This window comes from Piliocolobus tephrosceles, chromosome 18 (assembly GCF_002776525.5).
Source record: "Piliocolobus tephrosceles isolate RC106 chromosome 18, ASM277652v3, whole genome shotgun sequence".
NCBI lineage: Eukaryota > Metazoa > Chordata > Mammalia > Primates > Cercopithecidae > Piliocolobus > Piliocolobus tephrosceles.
This window is the reverse complement of record NC_045451.1, coordinates 10,692,896-10,710,010: the sequence shown is the minus strand read 5'-3', so window position 1 is coordinate 10,710,010 and position 17,115 is coordinate 10,692,896. Positions and strand designations below refer to the sequence as shown.

The window sequence follows — 17,115 nt, the reverse complement described above, 5'->3', positions numbered from 1 at the left end:
ATATATATTTTTATAAATATATGTGTGTAAATATATATTATAAATATATAAAATATAAAAATATATAAATAATAGATTTAATATAATAAAATATAATAATAATTTAATATAATATATTAAAATATGTTATAAATAATTAAATATATATTATATTGTATATTATAAATAATTAAATATATCATGAAAAATTAAAACTATGTTATAAAATAATATATTAAAATAATAATAGAATATATTTATATATTAAAATACAATATATATATTTACGCACACATATATATATTTTCTGGGGAGAAAATCAGTAGATGTTAATTAGTAACTGAAACAAGTTTCTTTCAATTTTAAAACATATAATAACCATTTTGAATAAACTATATATACACCATTTAAAATAATTGTAGAGAAAAATAAAATAAAATATTCCAAAATAATTTCAAAACTCCCTTAGCAAAGAGCCAAGAGTTTCAATGTCAAAAATGTTTCAAGATTTGTATTCTTCTATTTGGGATATGATGAGTATAAAGAATTTGCTAAATGTGCTAGGTCAAATATCACTTTGTTCTAGAAGCTTGTAAAATTATAAATTGGAATACTTTCTAAAAATTATGAAAACTACTGCAGTTTTCTGAGAACTGTGTTTTTTAATTGTTTAAAGCTGAAATATTGGCCGGGCATGGTGGCTCACTTCTTTAATCCCAGAAGTTTGGGAACCCAAGGCAGGTGGATCACGAGGTCAGGAGTTCGAGGCCAGCCTGGCTAACATAGTGAATCCCTGTCTCTACTAAAAATGCAAAAATTGGCTGGTCACAGTGGGGCAAGCCTGTAGTTCCAGGTACTCAGGATGCTGAAGAAGGAGAATTACTTGAACTCGGGAGACATAGGTTGCAGTGAGCTGAGATTGCGCCACTGCATTCCAGCCTGGGCAACATAGCGAGACTCCGTTTCAAAAAAAGAAAAAAAAAACCTGAAATATTGTAGAATCGAATAAATGTTTAATATGTCAATTTGGTGTTTTAATTTGAAATTGGGTATTTAAAAACTGTGATTATTTAATAGTATTATTATTTTTGTTTTTTACAACATCTATTTTTAAATATGCCGGATACATGTGCAGGTTTTTACACGGGTATATTGCACCCAGGTAGAGAGTATAGTACCTAATAGGTAGTTTTTCAGCTCTCCTCCTCCCAGTAGTCCACAATGTCTATTGTTTCCATTTTTACATCCATGCATACTCAATGTTTAGCTCCCACTTAAAAGTGAGAACGTGCGGTATTTGATTTTCTGTTCTTGCATTAATTATGGATTATTATGGGATTATGGCCTCCGGCTCCATCCATGTTGCTGCAAAGGACAATATTTCATTCTTTCTATGGCTGTGTAGTGTTTTATGATATATATGTGAGGCAGGAGAATAGGGTCTGGAGACAGGGAGCCTAAGGCCAACCTGAGGCTGACTTCTTGGAATTGAACCGAAAAGAAAACCTCACGTCTCCATGCCTAAGTGACAAGAAACCAGAGGCACCTGCCACTACAAACCCCTCCACTCCCTTATAGCACAAATGGGAAGTACCTATCATTGGTCTGGGGCCAAGCCTTCACTTCAGCCTTTGATTGGTGGCGGGGGCAGGGTCCATTTCAGCCTCTGATTGGTTGTGGGCCAAGCCTCCACTTCGGCCTCTCATTAGTCATGGGCCAATGCTTCATTCGCATAGGTTGTAACCAATTGGAGGCCTCTAAAGGGTACATGCAGGTGTTACCAAATTCTTTTAGCTTAGTAAAAACTAAAGAACATTGCAATCGGGACTCTTGAGCCACTTTCTCGAGCCCGCTCCCTGTCTCTAGAGTGTATGTTTGCTTCAGTAAATCTGCGCTTTCATTGCTTTTTTCTTTTGTTGTTTTGTTGGTGCGTCTTAGAATTCAGAATTCCAAGAATCAGGACAACTTGCAGTCAAGACTTTCCATCAAGTAACTTATGTGCCACCTTTCTTTATCCAATCCACCACTGATGGATACCTAAGTTGATTCCATGTCTTTGCTATTGTGAAAAGCAGTGATGAGCCTATGAGGGCACATGTCTTTTTGGCTTCATGATCTATTTTCCTTTGGGTATACACCCAGTAACGGGATTGATTGCTCTGTTGAATAGTAGCCTTGTTTTAAGTTCTTTAGCAAATCTCCGAATTGCTTTGCATGGTGACTGAAGTAATTTACACCCCCAGCAACAGTGTATGAGCATTCCTTTAACTCTGCAGCCTCGTCAGCATCCGTTGTTTTTGGGCTTTTTAGTAATGGCCAATCTAACTGGTGTAAGATAGTATCTCATTGTGGTTTCGATTTGTAATTTCCTGATGGTTAGTGATAATGAGCATCATTTCACATGTTTGTTGGCTTCTTGTGTGTCTTCTTTGTGAAATGTATGTTCATGTCCTTCGCCCACTTTTTAATGGGGCCATTTGTTTTCTGCTTGTTGATTTAAGTTCCTTAAGCATTCTAGATATTAGACGTTTGCTGGATGCGTAGTTTGTGAATAATTTTTCCCATTCTGCCGGCTGTCTGTTTACTCTGTTGATAGGTTCTTTCGCTGTGCAAAAGGTCTTTAATTTACTTAGGTCCCACTTGTCAGTTTTAGGGTTTTTCTTTTGCAATTGCTTTGGGAGACTTAACCAAAAATTATTTGCCAAGGCTGATGTCAAGAAGGGTATTTCCTAGGTATTCCTTTCTTTTATAGAAATTCTTTTATTTTATAAAATTCTTTTCAGAATTGTATAGTTTGAGGGCTTACATTTACACCTTTAATTCATCTTGAGTTAGTGTTTGTATATAGTAAAAAGCAAGGGTCCAGTTTCATTCTCTGCATATGGCTAGCCAGCTATCCCAGCAACATGTACTGCATGAGGAGGTCTCTTCCCATTGCTTGTTTTTGTTGGCTTTTTCATAGATTTGGATGGTTGTAGGTGTGTGGTTATATTTCTGAGTTTTCTATTCTGAGTCTTTTGGCAAAGTCTTTAGGGTTTTCTAATTATAGAATCATATCGTTAGTGAAGAGAGATAGTTTGACTTCTTTTTCAATTTGGATGCCTTTTATTTCTTTCTCTTGCCTGATCGTTCCTGCCAGGACTTCCAGTACTAGGTTGAATAGTAGTGGTGAGAGTGGGCATCCTCGTCTTGTTCCAGTTCTCAAGGGGAATGGTTTCAGCTAAAACCTGTGATTTTCAATTACATTCCTAAAATACATTTCATTGGATAAAATATAGGCAGAAAAATAAAAATATTGAAATGTGCACAAGTTGTTATTTGAATAGTACAGAATAGCCAGACTGACATGATATTATAAGTATTTGGAAATGTTTTCTGTTAAGTCAAATCTCCATGAAATTACAATTTAAAAAATGATGTGTAATAATAACAATGATTAAAATAGATCTTTGCTGATCTGAAAAAGCCTTCTATCTTACATATACACGCTATCACACACTCACACATGCACTCCATAAAGAAAAACGGGAAAGGCATAGAGAGACAAATATATATGTACCTCTTGGATTCTGGTAAGAAGGAAATAGGGTAATATATGTGAAATACTCAGGAAAATTCCTGATAATTTCTCTCTCTCTTTTTCTTTTTTTCACCATACTTTATGTTCTAGGGTACATGTACACAACGTGCAGGTTTGTTACATACGTATACATGTGCCATGTTGGTGTGCTGCACCCATTAACTCGTCATTTACATTAGGCATATCTCCTAATGTTATCCCTCCCCCCTCCCCACACGCCACAATAGGCCCCGGTCTGTGAGGTTCTCCTTCCTGTGTCCAAGTGATCTCATTGTTCAGTTCCCACCTATGAGTGAGAACATGCGGTGTTTGGTTTTCTGTTCTTGCGATAGTTTGCTGAGAATGATGGTTTCCAGCTGCATCCATGTCCCTACAAAGGACACAAACTCATCCTTTTTTATGGCTGCATAGTATTCCATGGTGTATATGTGCCACATTTTCTTAATCCAGTCTGTCATCGATGGGCATGTGGGTTGGTTCCAAGTCTTTGCTGTTGTGAATAGTGCCACAATAAACATACGCATGCATGTGTCTTTATAGCAGCATGATTTATAATCCTTTGGTTATATACCCAGTAATGGGATGGCTGGGTCAAATGGTGTTTCTAGTTCTAGATCCTTGAGGAATCGCCACGCTGTTTTCCACAATGGTTGAACTAGTTTTCTCTTTTATCTTTCTCTCTTTCTTGCTGTCCACAAGTTTCATTGTTAGATGCCAAGCAGTTCAGTTTATCTGTTATTTGATTTACAGAAGTTACTCTTATATAAAGGTAAATATTACAAAATATATTGAGAGGCACTAAAATCATTTATTCTCATAGTAAATGAAACTGATGAAACTGATGTGCTTAAAGATTTTAATGCCACTTTATGTGTTCAAAGTAAGCGCTACTGAACTTAAGGTGCTATTTGAATAGAAAGCTTTTCTGATGCTATTGTATTTGGCATTCAAAAAATGGGAAAGACAAAGCTAAATAATACATTGGCAGTTCCATTTTTCCAAAGTAAAACAATATTTGCGTTTGAAGTTTAAAAATATTTTTCAGTAAATTAGGCCAGGTGCAGTCTGTACTGCCTGCATTTTAGGAGGCCGAGGTGGGCAGACCACTTGAAGCCAGGAGTTAGAGACCAGCCTGGCCAACATAGCAAAACTCCGTCTCTACTAAAAATATAAAAAGTAGTCGGGCATGTGGTACGTGCCTGTAGCCCCAGCTACTCAGGAGGCTAAGGCAGGAGAATCACTGGAACCAGGGAGGCAGAAGTTGCAGTGAACTGAGATTACTCCACTGTACTCCAGCCAAAGCAACACAGCAAGACTCAAAAAATAAAAATGATAATAAATAAATAAATAAACTCAATAAGTTATTAAAACTTCAAGATGTAAAAATGAACATGTTCATCTTTACATACCCTTTAATGGAAGATCACGCAATGAATTAAATGCAGTAATTCTGCTTGTATAAAATCCAAGTACAAAATCCAAGTATTTTGTACTTATAAGTAGTCGTGTGCTCTTGAAAAGCACTTTTGGAGAATGAATCTGTACAGTGTTCTCATTTTCTAATTTTAAATTGTTAAAGGCACCATTTAATGTCAATTTGTATTTCCTGTTGCTGTCACCTCTTTAGAGGGTTAACATATACTAATGAAAACCTAGAATATTTCTCTCTTGTTTGTTTTTATTTTCCAAATATCAAGAAATTAAAATGCATTTTTCTGACAAGTCACATTCTTTTAATAGACTGCAGACACAGAAACTGTGAGGTAATAAATATAGTGTTCTAAGAAACTAAATTTTGGTGTAATTTTTTATGCAGCAATATCGTTTCTGTGGAATACAGATGTGACTTAATTGAATCCTCTGGCCCTGGGTCTCTCTCATAGGCTTCAGGGAAGGTGTCAACCAGAGCTGCAGTGGATTGAAGACTCAACGTGGGGTAGATCTGCTGCCAAGCTTCCACAAATGGTTGTGGGCAGGATTTAGTTTCTGGGAGCTGGTGGCCAGGAGCCTTCCTCAGTTCCTTGCCACGTGGGCCTCTCCAAACAACGGCTTATGACGTGACTCTTGGATTCATCAGTGACCAAGAGAAAAGGCAACAGAAAGAATGCTAGCAACATGGAAACCTCATTCTTTCATAACCTGATTTCAGAAGTCACATCTTACCACTTTTATAACATTATATTCATTAGAAGCAGGTCACAGGGCCAGCCCCCACTGACAGGAAGGGAATTAGACAAGGCTGTGAATACCAAAAGGGGGGATAAGTGAGGGACATTTTAGAAGTTTGTCTATATTTTAATTTTAAAAAATGATATTCACACACACACTGGGAAAATCAATTTGAACTTTTTTCTTTACCATTTTACCCAATTATTCTGAGGTTAAGGAAACATTTCAAGAATAAAACAAAATATAATTACAAGGTTTGCAGTCATGGCCATAATCTTACTTTTTATTGCCCGGACTGGAGTGCAGTGGCCGGATCTCAGCTCACTGCAAGCTCCGCCTCCCGGGTTTACGCCATTCTCCTGCCTCAGCCTCCCGAATAGCTGAGACTACAGGCGCCCGCCACCTCGCCCAGCTAGTTTTTTTTTTGTATTTTTTTAGTAGAGACGGGGTTTCACCGTGTTAGCCAGGATGTTCTCGATCTCCTGACCTCGTGATCCGCCCGTCTCGGCCTCCCAAAGTGCTGGGATTACAGGCTTGAGCCACCGCGCCCGGCCAGCACATTAATTGTTACATAGCTATAATCTATATTTGAAATTCATGGATAAGAGTTAAAATGAAAGATATATATGCCATAGGATTTACATTACTATATAACCAATGCTGAACTTCTAATACAAAATGTCAACACTAGGAATATCAATTCAAATGATAGTGAATGTCTTACCTGAAGCCACAAAGGCTACAAGGAGATGGTACATTTTTAAGTGTCAAAAAAAAATCAAGTGATAATTGTAGAACTGGTAAAACTATCCTTTGGGAATGAATGGACAGTAAAGATACCAGATGAAGGAAAACTAGAAGATGCTATTAATAGCAGGAACTACCCTTAAAAATTGGCTAAAGGAAATTCTATAAAGAGAAACAAAATGATAAAAGAATCCCGTAGCATCAAAAAAGAAGAAGAAACAATCAAATAGAAATATGAATATATGATAGAATATCTTTCTCCTCATTTGTTTTATGAATCATATTTAATGATTGAAATAAAAAATTATAATATTTGAAAGTGATATTTAATGATAGAGAAGGTAAAAAGACCTAAACAGAAGTAGGTTGTCCATAATTCACTTGAAGAGATGAAATGCTCATTTCCAGTAGATAAGGCTGTTACATTTGTGTATTTTAACTCTCAGAACAACAAGTATGAAAACTGTACAAAGTGATAAACTAAAAAATACTGTACATATATCAGCCAGGTGGAATCCACACAAAAATTCAAATAGCAAACAGGAAAGCAAAAGAAGAAAAGCAGGGATGGAAAGAGAGGACAGAAAGAAAACAAATTATAAAATGGCAGATGTAAGTTCTAACACATCAATAATTTCTGTAAATGTAAATGGCCTAAATAGACCAAGTCGAAGTCAGAGACTGGTAGGGTGAATAAAACAAAAATAAGCAAACAAACAAAAAGCATGAACAAGTTGCATGCTATTAATAAGAAACTTAACAAAAAACTCACTTCCTCAGATCATCAATTAAGATTGCCATCTATCACAAATAAAAGAATGTTAAATAAAAGAATGGAAAAAAATACCTTGGAAATACTAGTTTTTTAAAAAATACCTAAGAGTGGCTACGTCAATACCAGAGATGTTACTTCAGAACAAAACAAAACAAAATAAAATATAGAAACCCACCACAGACAAGGAGGAAAATTTCATGATGATAAAAGGATCAATATATCAGGAAGACATAATGATCCTACATGAGTATACACAAAACAACACAGCTTCCAAACATATGAAGCAAAAACAGGTAGAACTGAAAAGAGAAATAGACAAATCAGGAATTACAGCTGAGGATTTCAGAAGTCTCTCTGAACAACTAGTAAAATGACTGCACAGAAGATCAGCAAAGATATAGAGAATCTGAATGATATAATCAGCAAATAGGATCTAATTGTCATGTATAGAAGATTCCACCATACAATTGCAGAACATACATATTTTCAAGTGTCATGTAACATTCACCAAGGTACATATCCTATACAAAAAAAAAAAAAAAAAACCCTTCAACTAATGTAAAATAATTGAAATTAGGCAGAGTATGTCATCTTTCTGTAACGAAATCAAACTAAAAATCACAACAGAAATATCCCTAAAGAAGTAAAAATTAGACAACACATGTCTAAATAATTCATGGTTCAATAAGGAATTTGCCAAGAAAATAAAAAAAATACAAAACTGAATAAAATGAAAATACTTTAACATCAAATATTTGAAAGACAGCTAACATAGTGCAGAGAAGAAAGATTATGCCCTAAATTCTTGAATAAGAAATAAAGTTCTCAACCTAAGTTCCTACCACAAGAAACTTAGAAAAAGGAGAGCAAAATAAAGGAAATACCAATTCAAATATATTTCAAATATATTTCAAAACAATTTCAAATATATTTGAATTGTTTTTTCTTTTATTTTAGTTGTTACTTTAACAATTTAAATTATTTCTGTTATTTAAATATAGTTAAATTATTTCATAGTTAAATAATTTAAATATATATTTAAATATATTCTGTCATGTCACTTCCAATCAATATATGGAATAAATAAGTTAAATACTGTTATAATTTTAAAATATTGCTTGACTTGATCTTCAAGACACGTATGACAATCTTACACAACTTCTTACGGGGTATATTTGTAAAGTGGCTTTTCTGACTTTCTTACTTTTGAAGTCTGGGTGAAAGGCATAGGTTTCTTAGGTCTGATCTTTCTCTTTTCTGAAAGAAAAAAATTATCTTGCCCCATCTTTCCTACATGTTTGCTACAACATTTGGATTCACCAGAAATTTTGGAATTTGAAGAAGCTGGGCCTTCAAAAAAATTCTGTTGATTCAATTTATATTTTTTTAAGTGTAAATCTTACTCTTTGGTCGTGCTGTTTACAGTGAAAATTGAATTCCAGATCATACATACAAAACAAAGTTTAACATACCATACCATGCATGATTTTACATAAATACTTTTTGCTTTAAGAACTGGGATGACTGAAGTGGAGTATTTGGACACATGCACAGGTATTGCTCATAAAAGTCTTAGGTACATTGTAAAATGTCTGCTTCTGAATCCAATTTTTTCTCTCAGCTTTTTGATGTGGAATATAGTTTAGCCCATTTGGATTATTAATGTAAAGACTGTACTGTTGGGAAAATAAAACTGACTTTAAGAATAAATTTTGTTTTGATTAAAGAAATTATAAGTGCTTTTTGAAAATAATAGGACAATCTTTGAGCTTCACTCTTCAAACTTCATGAAGTCTGAGAAAACTTTCCAGTCAGCCAACATAAAGCAGCTGGCAGCTTTGCACATCCTATCAAATGGGTGTGAGAAAATTTTACCGCATTTTACTGATACATAAGAGCTTTCTCCTGTTCACCACAAAGTGTAAATAGACCTGTGAAGATCTTGTGACTTAGCCACACAGATTCTTTAAGAATAAGTGCGAATATGGTAAATGCTTTAGGAATTTTGCTTAGAAAATGCATAGGAAAATTGGGGTCATCTGTGGTTTTGTTTCCTGAAACCTTAAATGCACAAAAATATTTGGAAATCTCAATGAATTCAATGTTAACGAAAATCTACAATTTTAACAAATAAATGGCTTTTAAATGTAAAAACAACAACAACAAACAGAAAAAATTCCCCAATCTTGATGATATAACCATCCTTCTCTTAGTACCACCTAATTTGTAGTGGAACTGTGATAGGAATTATTTCATAGAGTGATTTTCTCTCACATTAGATATTGATAATAATTATCATTTGGAGTTATTGGCTATGTGCTCTCATTTTAATTTCCTTTTAACATTTTAGTGTTTCTGGAAACAGTTACATTGTCATCATTGTCATTTAATCGATATGAGGTTCTACAAGATGATGTTTACATAGTAATGTAAATTTCAGATACAGTCACCTGCCCAAATTTAGAAAGTGGTAGAATCTTTAACAATATCAGGCTTGTGCAGTGTTATTTCCCATAAAGTGTGCACCATGTCTGTTAGCCACCTGGAAATAGTGCTAAGCTGCTAAACACATTCTTATACAAAAATAAGATTAGGTGGGGCTATATAGTTCCAGCAGAGCTAATGTTAATTTTATTTTTGGCTTAAGGTCTCAAGAAACATTTTGGCTTTTTTATTTGGCACCATTAAGTTGGATTAGATTGCATAAGAACATTGGGATAGTTTGTGGCTTTGTTAACTAAAACCTGGCATGGGTATAAATATTTTAAAATGCTGATGAATTGACTGTCAGGTTGCCATACAAACAGGTAAAATATGTAGAACAGACTATATATACATGTATATGTATATATAATACTGTATATTACATTTATTCTATATGTATTCTATATAATATAGAAATATACTTAGGCTGCTAAACTCAAATGTATGACATAATCTCTTTAAGTCTCAAAATTTGTACGCTGGTGAGAAATTTCAGCAATATTTTAAAGCAGAGCTTTCTTGAACCTGCTTGGCATCCCAAGTACTTCATAAGAGTAGTTAAATGATGTATCCACCAAGAAAGTCTAAATTGTCTGAACCTAAATTTGTACTTGGCAGCAAAGCACCATAAAGGCTTCAAGCTGATCAGCCTGCCAGAAAACAGGAATTTTATTTTTCCAAGACTCATTACAAATTATGCATTGACACTTTATAAAACGGATTATGGATTTTGGATCTCTCTGTATTTCTTTATTCATATTATAAAGAAGTCAGACTGGTCACTTTTTCTCTCTGATCTATGAGGTTATTATTATAATGTAATTTTTAAGCCCCTTAAAGCTTATAGAAAACACAGCAATGACATTAACATACTATGTGGAGAGACTCTGAAATAGTTTATTTTTAAAGAACTGGAGTTTTAAAAATCATTGAACATTATCTTAGAAACGTAATATTTTATCACGATTTTTTCTCAAATAATTTTACTGAAAACCTAGCCTAAAGGAAAGGCATCACATAGATTTGAACCAGTGACACATTGCTTCAATAACACTGGGTAATAGCAATAGCTTAAAGAGGGAGCAATGAAGAGTAAGCTAGCAAAAGGTCTTGTTTACTGTATTAATTCCATCCCAATTCTTTAAAATAGAGACAATTTCTATCTGCCAAATAATGCTATTTAAAATTTAATAAAGACTCTTGGCAAACATGAAATTATGTTTTATACTTTGTGTTTCTGCTCATTTTAGGTTACAATGCTTTTGAAAGTAAAATATCTAAGTTTTAAATTATTGTCAAGTTGTTCAAATTTCTTTTATATTATTAGTTGCCTGCTTTGGCGAATTATTTTCTGTCTCTATACAATTTAAAAGCCTTTCATTTGCACCAACAAGCATAGACAGAAACTGTCTGTATAATTTGCTAAGTGTAAGGATTTTTAGAATAGAATATTTAACCATGAGCAAATCTTGAACTACATACATATGATGTCATGTGGCCATTTAGTGTAATGGTTTCATTTATCTCCTCATCACAACTATAGTCTTCTATTTAACATTCTGTGTACTGTTGCAAAAATTCATGTATATATATATATGTATTTGCTTTAGACCTATATGAAATGAATTTTCATACTCGTCATTTCTGCATGTTTGACAGGCCACATTTTATAATACAATGAAGTGTTTATTTTCCTGAATATTAAAATCTGATTATTTTTCTTTTTATCAGATTATATTTCATCATATCTGTCATAATGATTCTTTCTTAGCATTGTACTTTGAATCTGTGTTAATCCATTTTCTCACTGCAAATGGCTTTTGTTATTTTGTGTGCATTACAGGTCCTATGCTTCTTAGGAAAAAAAATTCAACAAAGGTTTCATTTTCTATAGATTCAGATAAAGCAATAACTATAAACAATAAGACAAAAATCTTTGTAATGTCTGTTTTATCCTGCCATGGAAGTTTAACTTCTGCCAAAAATGCTTTTCTTTCTGCTCCATTTCATTCTTCAGATAATACATCAAGTGTCACTTGGGAGAGACTTTGCTAAGTACACAGGGAGTTTTTGGATTACAATACACTGTATATAGTTTCAAAGAGATAGTTAAAAACTGTAATTGTTCATTTGGTTTGTTGTTTATGATTGTTAGCAGCATTCAGGATGGCAGAAGTGACGTCTATTTTGTTCACTTTCTAGGATCAGGTCAGCGGTGGAGATTCAACCCACCTTATTTTGTTGTTGTTGTTGTGTTTTGTTTTGTTTTAGGCTTTCAGCAGCAGGAAACCTTGGTTTTTAGCTTCTGTTTCTAGTGATAGGTGGAAAAGAGGGATGAGGAAGGGGTTTTGGTAGCGCAGTCAGAAACAGAAACTAAGAACCCGTGACTGTGTCCTCTCCCTCGGACACCCTTAGACAAAGGGCCACTAAGGGATCTAGAATTCTCGGATCACAGATTTAGTCAGTAGGAAAGTATAACCTGCTACCTGAAGGACGGGAAGCCGGGGAAAGAGGGTCTGTGGAGAGAGGGGAGCGTGATCCTGCAGAGCAAACAGGTTGCACCAAGGAGAAGGTGGAGGTGAGGTTGTGCAAGGAATGGACACGTCCAGGGTAGCCGACACAGGGGATGTGGAAGATGAAGTGACAAAGAGGAGGCCAGAGGGTTGGACAGGCCTGGACCTCACAGTCCCTTGGAGCTGTGATCAGGAGACTGAATGAATTCAAAGACAGTGTCAGGATGAGAAGACTAATTGTTGTGTAATTTAATAGGAGATATTTTAGCATAAAAATATCCAAAGTGGAAGTATGCCAAATGTATTCCTGAAATACTCTAAAAGATTTAGAGTGAAAACAGTTGATATTTTAAAGCTGTAGAATTTTTATATGAAGAGGTGGTAGCTCTGGATTCAAATTTCCTCAGTTTCCAAACTGGGTTGACCCTTTCTAACTGTATGACTTGGCTGGATACATCAGAGACTAAATCCTAGTTTCTTTATCATTAAGATGGGGATAATAATAGTACTGACTATTCCATTGATTAATATCAATATTATATAGAAACTGGAACTGCAACTTTGTTACACGAAATACAGAGCACTTTTGTAGATTTCATTTTTCCTATGCTTTTCCTGTTTTTTTAAGTACATCATTTCTCTTTCAAAAGACAGAGGGAAAAACATACAAAAAAGCAAATGGTAAATTAGTATGTCAAGGTGACATACTAATGACTTGTATAACACAGAGAAAAAATGTATGCCTTGCCTACAGGATAGCTAGGGTTAACCAGTCAGGCATTTTCCCTTTTAATAGTCACAAGAATTCAATGAGGTTCATGCTATTCTTGTCTCCTTCTATACTAAGGATATTTAGTGAAAGGCAGTTTATGTAATTGGTGCAAGATCATCGTCTAAAAAGTGGCAGAGTAAGACTCTACGCAATAGAGACTGGAGTCCACTATCTGACACATTAAGTTCTCCTTCGGCAACAAATAATTTTGTTAGTGATATTATATATACTTTGTAGACCCTTAAGATTTTATTTGGTTATGTCCTACATGCAAAAATATTTGCGGGAATCACGGTGGACTGATTGTATAAGCATTTTTACAACGCAAAAATCAGTACAAGAAACCAGCGTCAACAGCGTTAAAATATTTTCCCACGTTATCAGTGGCCCTGTTCTACAACCACTGGCAAATACTTTCATAGTTGTCTGAGCTAAAATACGAAGAGTGCACACATTTGTATAGGGAAATGAAAACTTTAGTGCATGCATATGTGTGTTAACCACCCTCATCTCAAGCAAGTTTTCCTTGCCTGAGAAAACTTTTTAAAACAGGAAATACTCTTCAAGTTCAAGGACTGACTGATTAAGCCCAACTCATTTTTATTTAGTCAGATGTGAAAAAATACCCAGTTAATTGGTAGGCAAGATCTCAATGTACCAGAATCCAATTATAGAATCTTCAAAACACTAGTGAAATAAAAGTTAATGAGACATTTAAAGACATTACAATTTTATGATACTGATTTATTTTGAAAACTAGCAAGGATAATTTTAAGTTTAATATGCTGAATTAAATTCTGTGTCTTCACTTTGGAATTTCAACCAAAAGAAATATCATTAAACAGTGAATAGTAAATATATATATGTATTTGTGTGTGTGTGTGTGTGTGTGTATATATATGCTGTTTCTAATTAGGAGTTCCTTTTGTTCTTTTCTTTTTTATATTGGTGTTGGAGTTTAGTCAGTTGTATTCTTATTGCCCTCTGAATTATAATATATGAAGGGAACAAAATACTCCAAATCAGCAATAATTGAAACATGACTGGACATATACCAATGCTAACAAAAATAATTACAACCATGTGTCTATATTATTATAACAAGTATTATAATGAAGAGTGAAGTGGTTTGACATCTCTATATAACACTTGTTAAAATGTTTTCTTCTCTACCATTAAAAGTTAATATTAAGTTTAATATTATAAGATCTCTTAATAAGATAGCCTTAATATTCATCTTTTAAAATATTATGTAGTCTTTTTTCCCAATGATTAAAGGCTTATTTTGTAAGTTAGTTATAGTAATGAAACCCATTCAGTTGATTAAATAGATGGATCATAAGGAGGCGATTTATGATCTGTAACTATATAAAAGCAAATGAAAAAAAGTGAGAGGATTAAATGTCATGCACATAAAATATTATATAAGATTATTTACACCAGAAAAGCATATCTGAGAATAAAAATGGGTAATTATATACAGCCATGGAACTTTATTAATTTACAAATTAAGCTGCACGTTTTCAGCACTTTTTAAAATTCTACTTACTATATTCTTAATATACCTATATTACAATGTTGCATTAAGAATTGGGTATATGTATTGTTACATATGGTTTGCCTTTACAAATTAATTTGTGTTTGGTATTTATATGGAAAGTTGATTTTAATTCCTTTATGAAGCTTTGCATTGGGCTAAGACTCTGTGTCGTGTTATCTACGCTGTAAAGTTTCCTCATTTCTAAGTGATAGTCATAACTTCATCAGTACTCCATAGATCACCTTGACCATACCTAATAATCTAACACTGACTTGACACATACTATATACTAAACAAAATTATTGAACAAATACACGGATTTGTTATAATGTAAATTATGTATCTTTAAAACTTAACTGTGCTTCTCTCACCCATCAGACTGTAAAACCTTTGACACACAAGAAACATGTTTTTTTCATAATATTTTATTTTTGATCTTATCACAATATTAACCACAGTGAGAAATTAATTCATGTATAAGTTAGATGTGCTTTTGCCTGAAAATAACAGAAAACTCAACTATCATAACTTAAATAAATATAGGTTATTCTGCTCAAATAGCAAAGAAATCAGAGGTAGGCATTCTACGTTGTCATGCCATAATTCATACCTTAAATCAGGCTCTTATCTTCATGGTTCACCATTTTGAACATCATGAGAAGGCTGTTATACTCACCTTCTTCCAGAACTATGTCCTTATTCAATCACAAGGAAGGAAGAGGAAAGAGAGTTCCTCATTGTGATGTTCTCATATTTTCTGGATGGGAAATCTCAGCACACTTCCTCTCACATCCCAGCAGCCAGAGTCAGGCCATATGGCTGCCTTGAGACTAGTCAACAGTCAACAGATGAAGGGCATCATGGAAAATGTAGACTATGATTTAACCTCTGGCATTGAAATAAGAGGCTTATTTGCCTATACATCAATAGGTTGTGCATTCTGCCTGAACAAATTGAGGCTTACCAGGGATAAAGAAAACCATTAAGTAGTTAGTGGACAACAAATATTACAATTTGTATTTTGTAGTGGACAATGTTGCAATAGATATGACCTAAATAGGACTGGATTTGTCAAAATGAATTATTTATGTCATATGCTATCTTCAATTGCATCTTTATATTTTTATTTGTATTATTTTGGCAAAATTGAATATGAGAATTTTCTATTTCTTAGTGGACAGTTACAAGTGTTTAAATTCCTCTGTATTTTTAGTTACATTGGAAAAATATGCAATATTGAAAAAGTGCGGCTGGGCGTGGTGGCTCACACCTGTAATCCTAGCACTTTGGGAGGCCGAGGTGGGTGGATCACAAGGTCAGGAGATCAAGAACATCCTGACCAACATGGTGAAACCCCATCTCTACTAAAATACAAAAGAATTAGCTGGGCATGGTGGTGCGCGCCTGTAGTCCCAGCTACTCAGGAGGCTGAGGCAAGGGAATTGCTTGAACCCTGGAGGCGGAGGTTGTAGTGAGTCAAGATCATGCTACTGCATGATCAAGACTCTGTCTCCAAAAAAAAAAAAAAAAAAAAGTGGCATTGTTTTCATCAAATTTCAAAAACAAAAAAAAGTAGGTCTTATTCCTGTATTTACAAGGGAAATTTCAGGATGAAATTATGTCCTCTATCTTTTCTCAGGTCTTAAAGATGAATACGAATTTAGATTCCATTCATCGATTAATTGAAGAAACACAGATCTTCCAGATGCAGCAATCATCAATTAAGTCACGTGGTGACATGGTGACACCTGCCTCACCCCCCAGGGATACCTGCTTCCCACTTCATGGGCTACAATCCCATGCTGCTCATAATTTCTGTGCACACTCATGTAACCCCAACAAATGGGATATTTGTGAAGAACTTCGCCTGCGGGAGCTCGAAGAAGTCAAGGCCAGAGCTGCTCAGATGGAAAAGACCATGCGGTGGTGGTCAGATTGCACTGCCAACTGGAGAGAAAAATGGAGTAAAGTTCGAGCTGAAAGGAACAGTGCCAGGGAGGAAGGAAGACAACTCAGAATAAAACTAGAGATGGCGATGAAAGAATTGAGTACACTGAAAAAGAAACAGAGTTTGCCACCTCAGAAGGAGGCATTAGAAGCTAAAGACATCCAGGATCTGAAGCTTCCTGGTTTCACAGAAGAATCCTGTGAACATAGAGACCGATTTCAAGTGAGTTCACAAATGTATGAGTCCATCAGAGAGTGTTTGGTAAAAAGACAATTTCCTACAAAGGAGCACACAAATAATAAGGTAAGAAAAAAATCCAGAGACTATGTGAATTTCTGAAGGACATAGATAGTGATGGGGAGGAAGAAGGAAGTGACAAATCCAGTGGTGACCATACTAGTCTGCCAGGGCTACCATAAAAATGTACCATAATCACAGTGGTTTAAGCAACAGAAATTCATTTTCTTATAATTATAGAAGCTAGAAGTACAAGATCAAGGTGCTAGCAGGGTTGGTTTCTTCTGAGGTCTCTCTCCTTGGCTTATAGAAAGCCATTTTCTCCCTGTGTCTTCACATGGTCTTTTCTCTGTACACGTGTCTGTGTCTTA

General features: G+C 34.6%; 1 protein-coding gene across 1 annotated transcript in view; it reads left to right on the top strand.

Moving 5' to 3' along the window:
* Positions 1–17,115, top strand: part of CCDC102B (coiled-coil domain containing 102B) — a 300,271-nt gene that overhangs the window by 100,622 nt on the left and 182,534 nt on the right. Inside the window, exon 4 of the mRNA XM_026455191.1 lies at positions 16,199–16,810. Coding sequence (XP_026310976.1) covers positions 16,208–16,810 — 603 coding nt within the window. The 5' untranslated portion in view covers positions 16,199–16,207. The remainder of the gene's footprint in view (positions 1–16,198; positions 16,811–17,115) is intronic.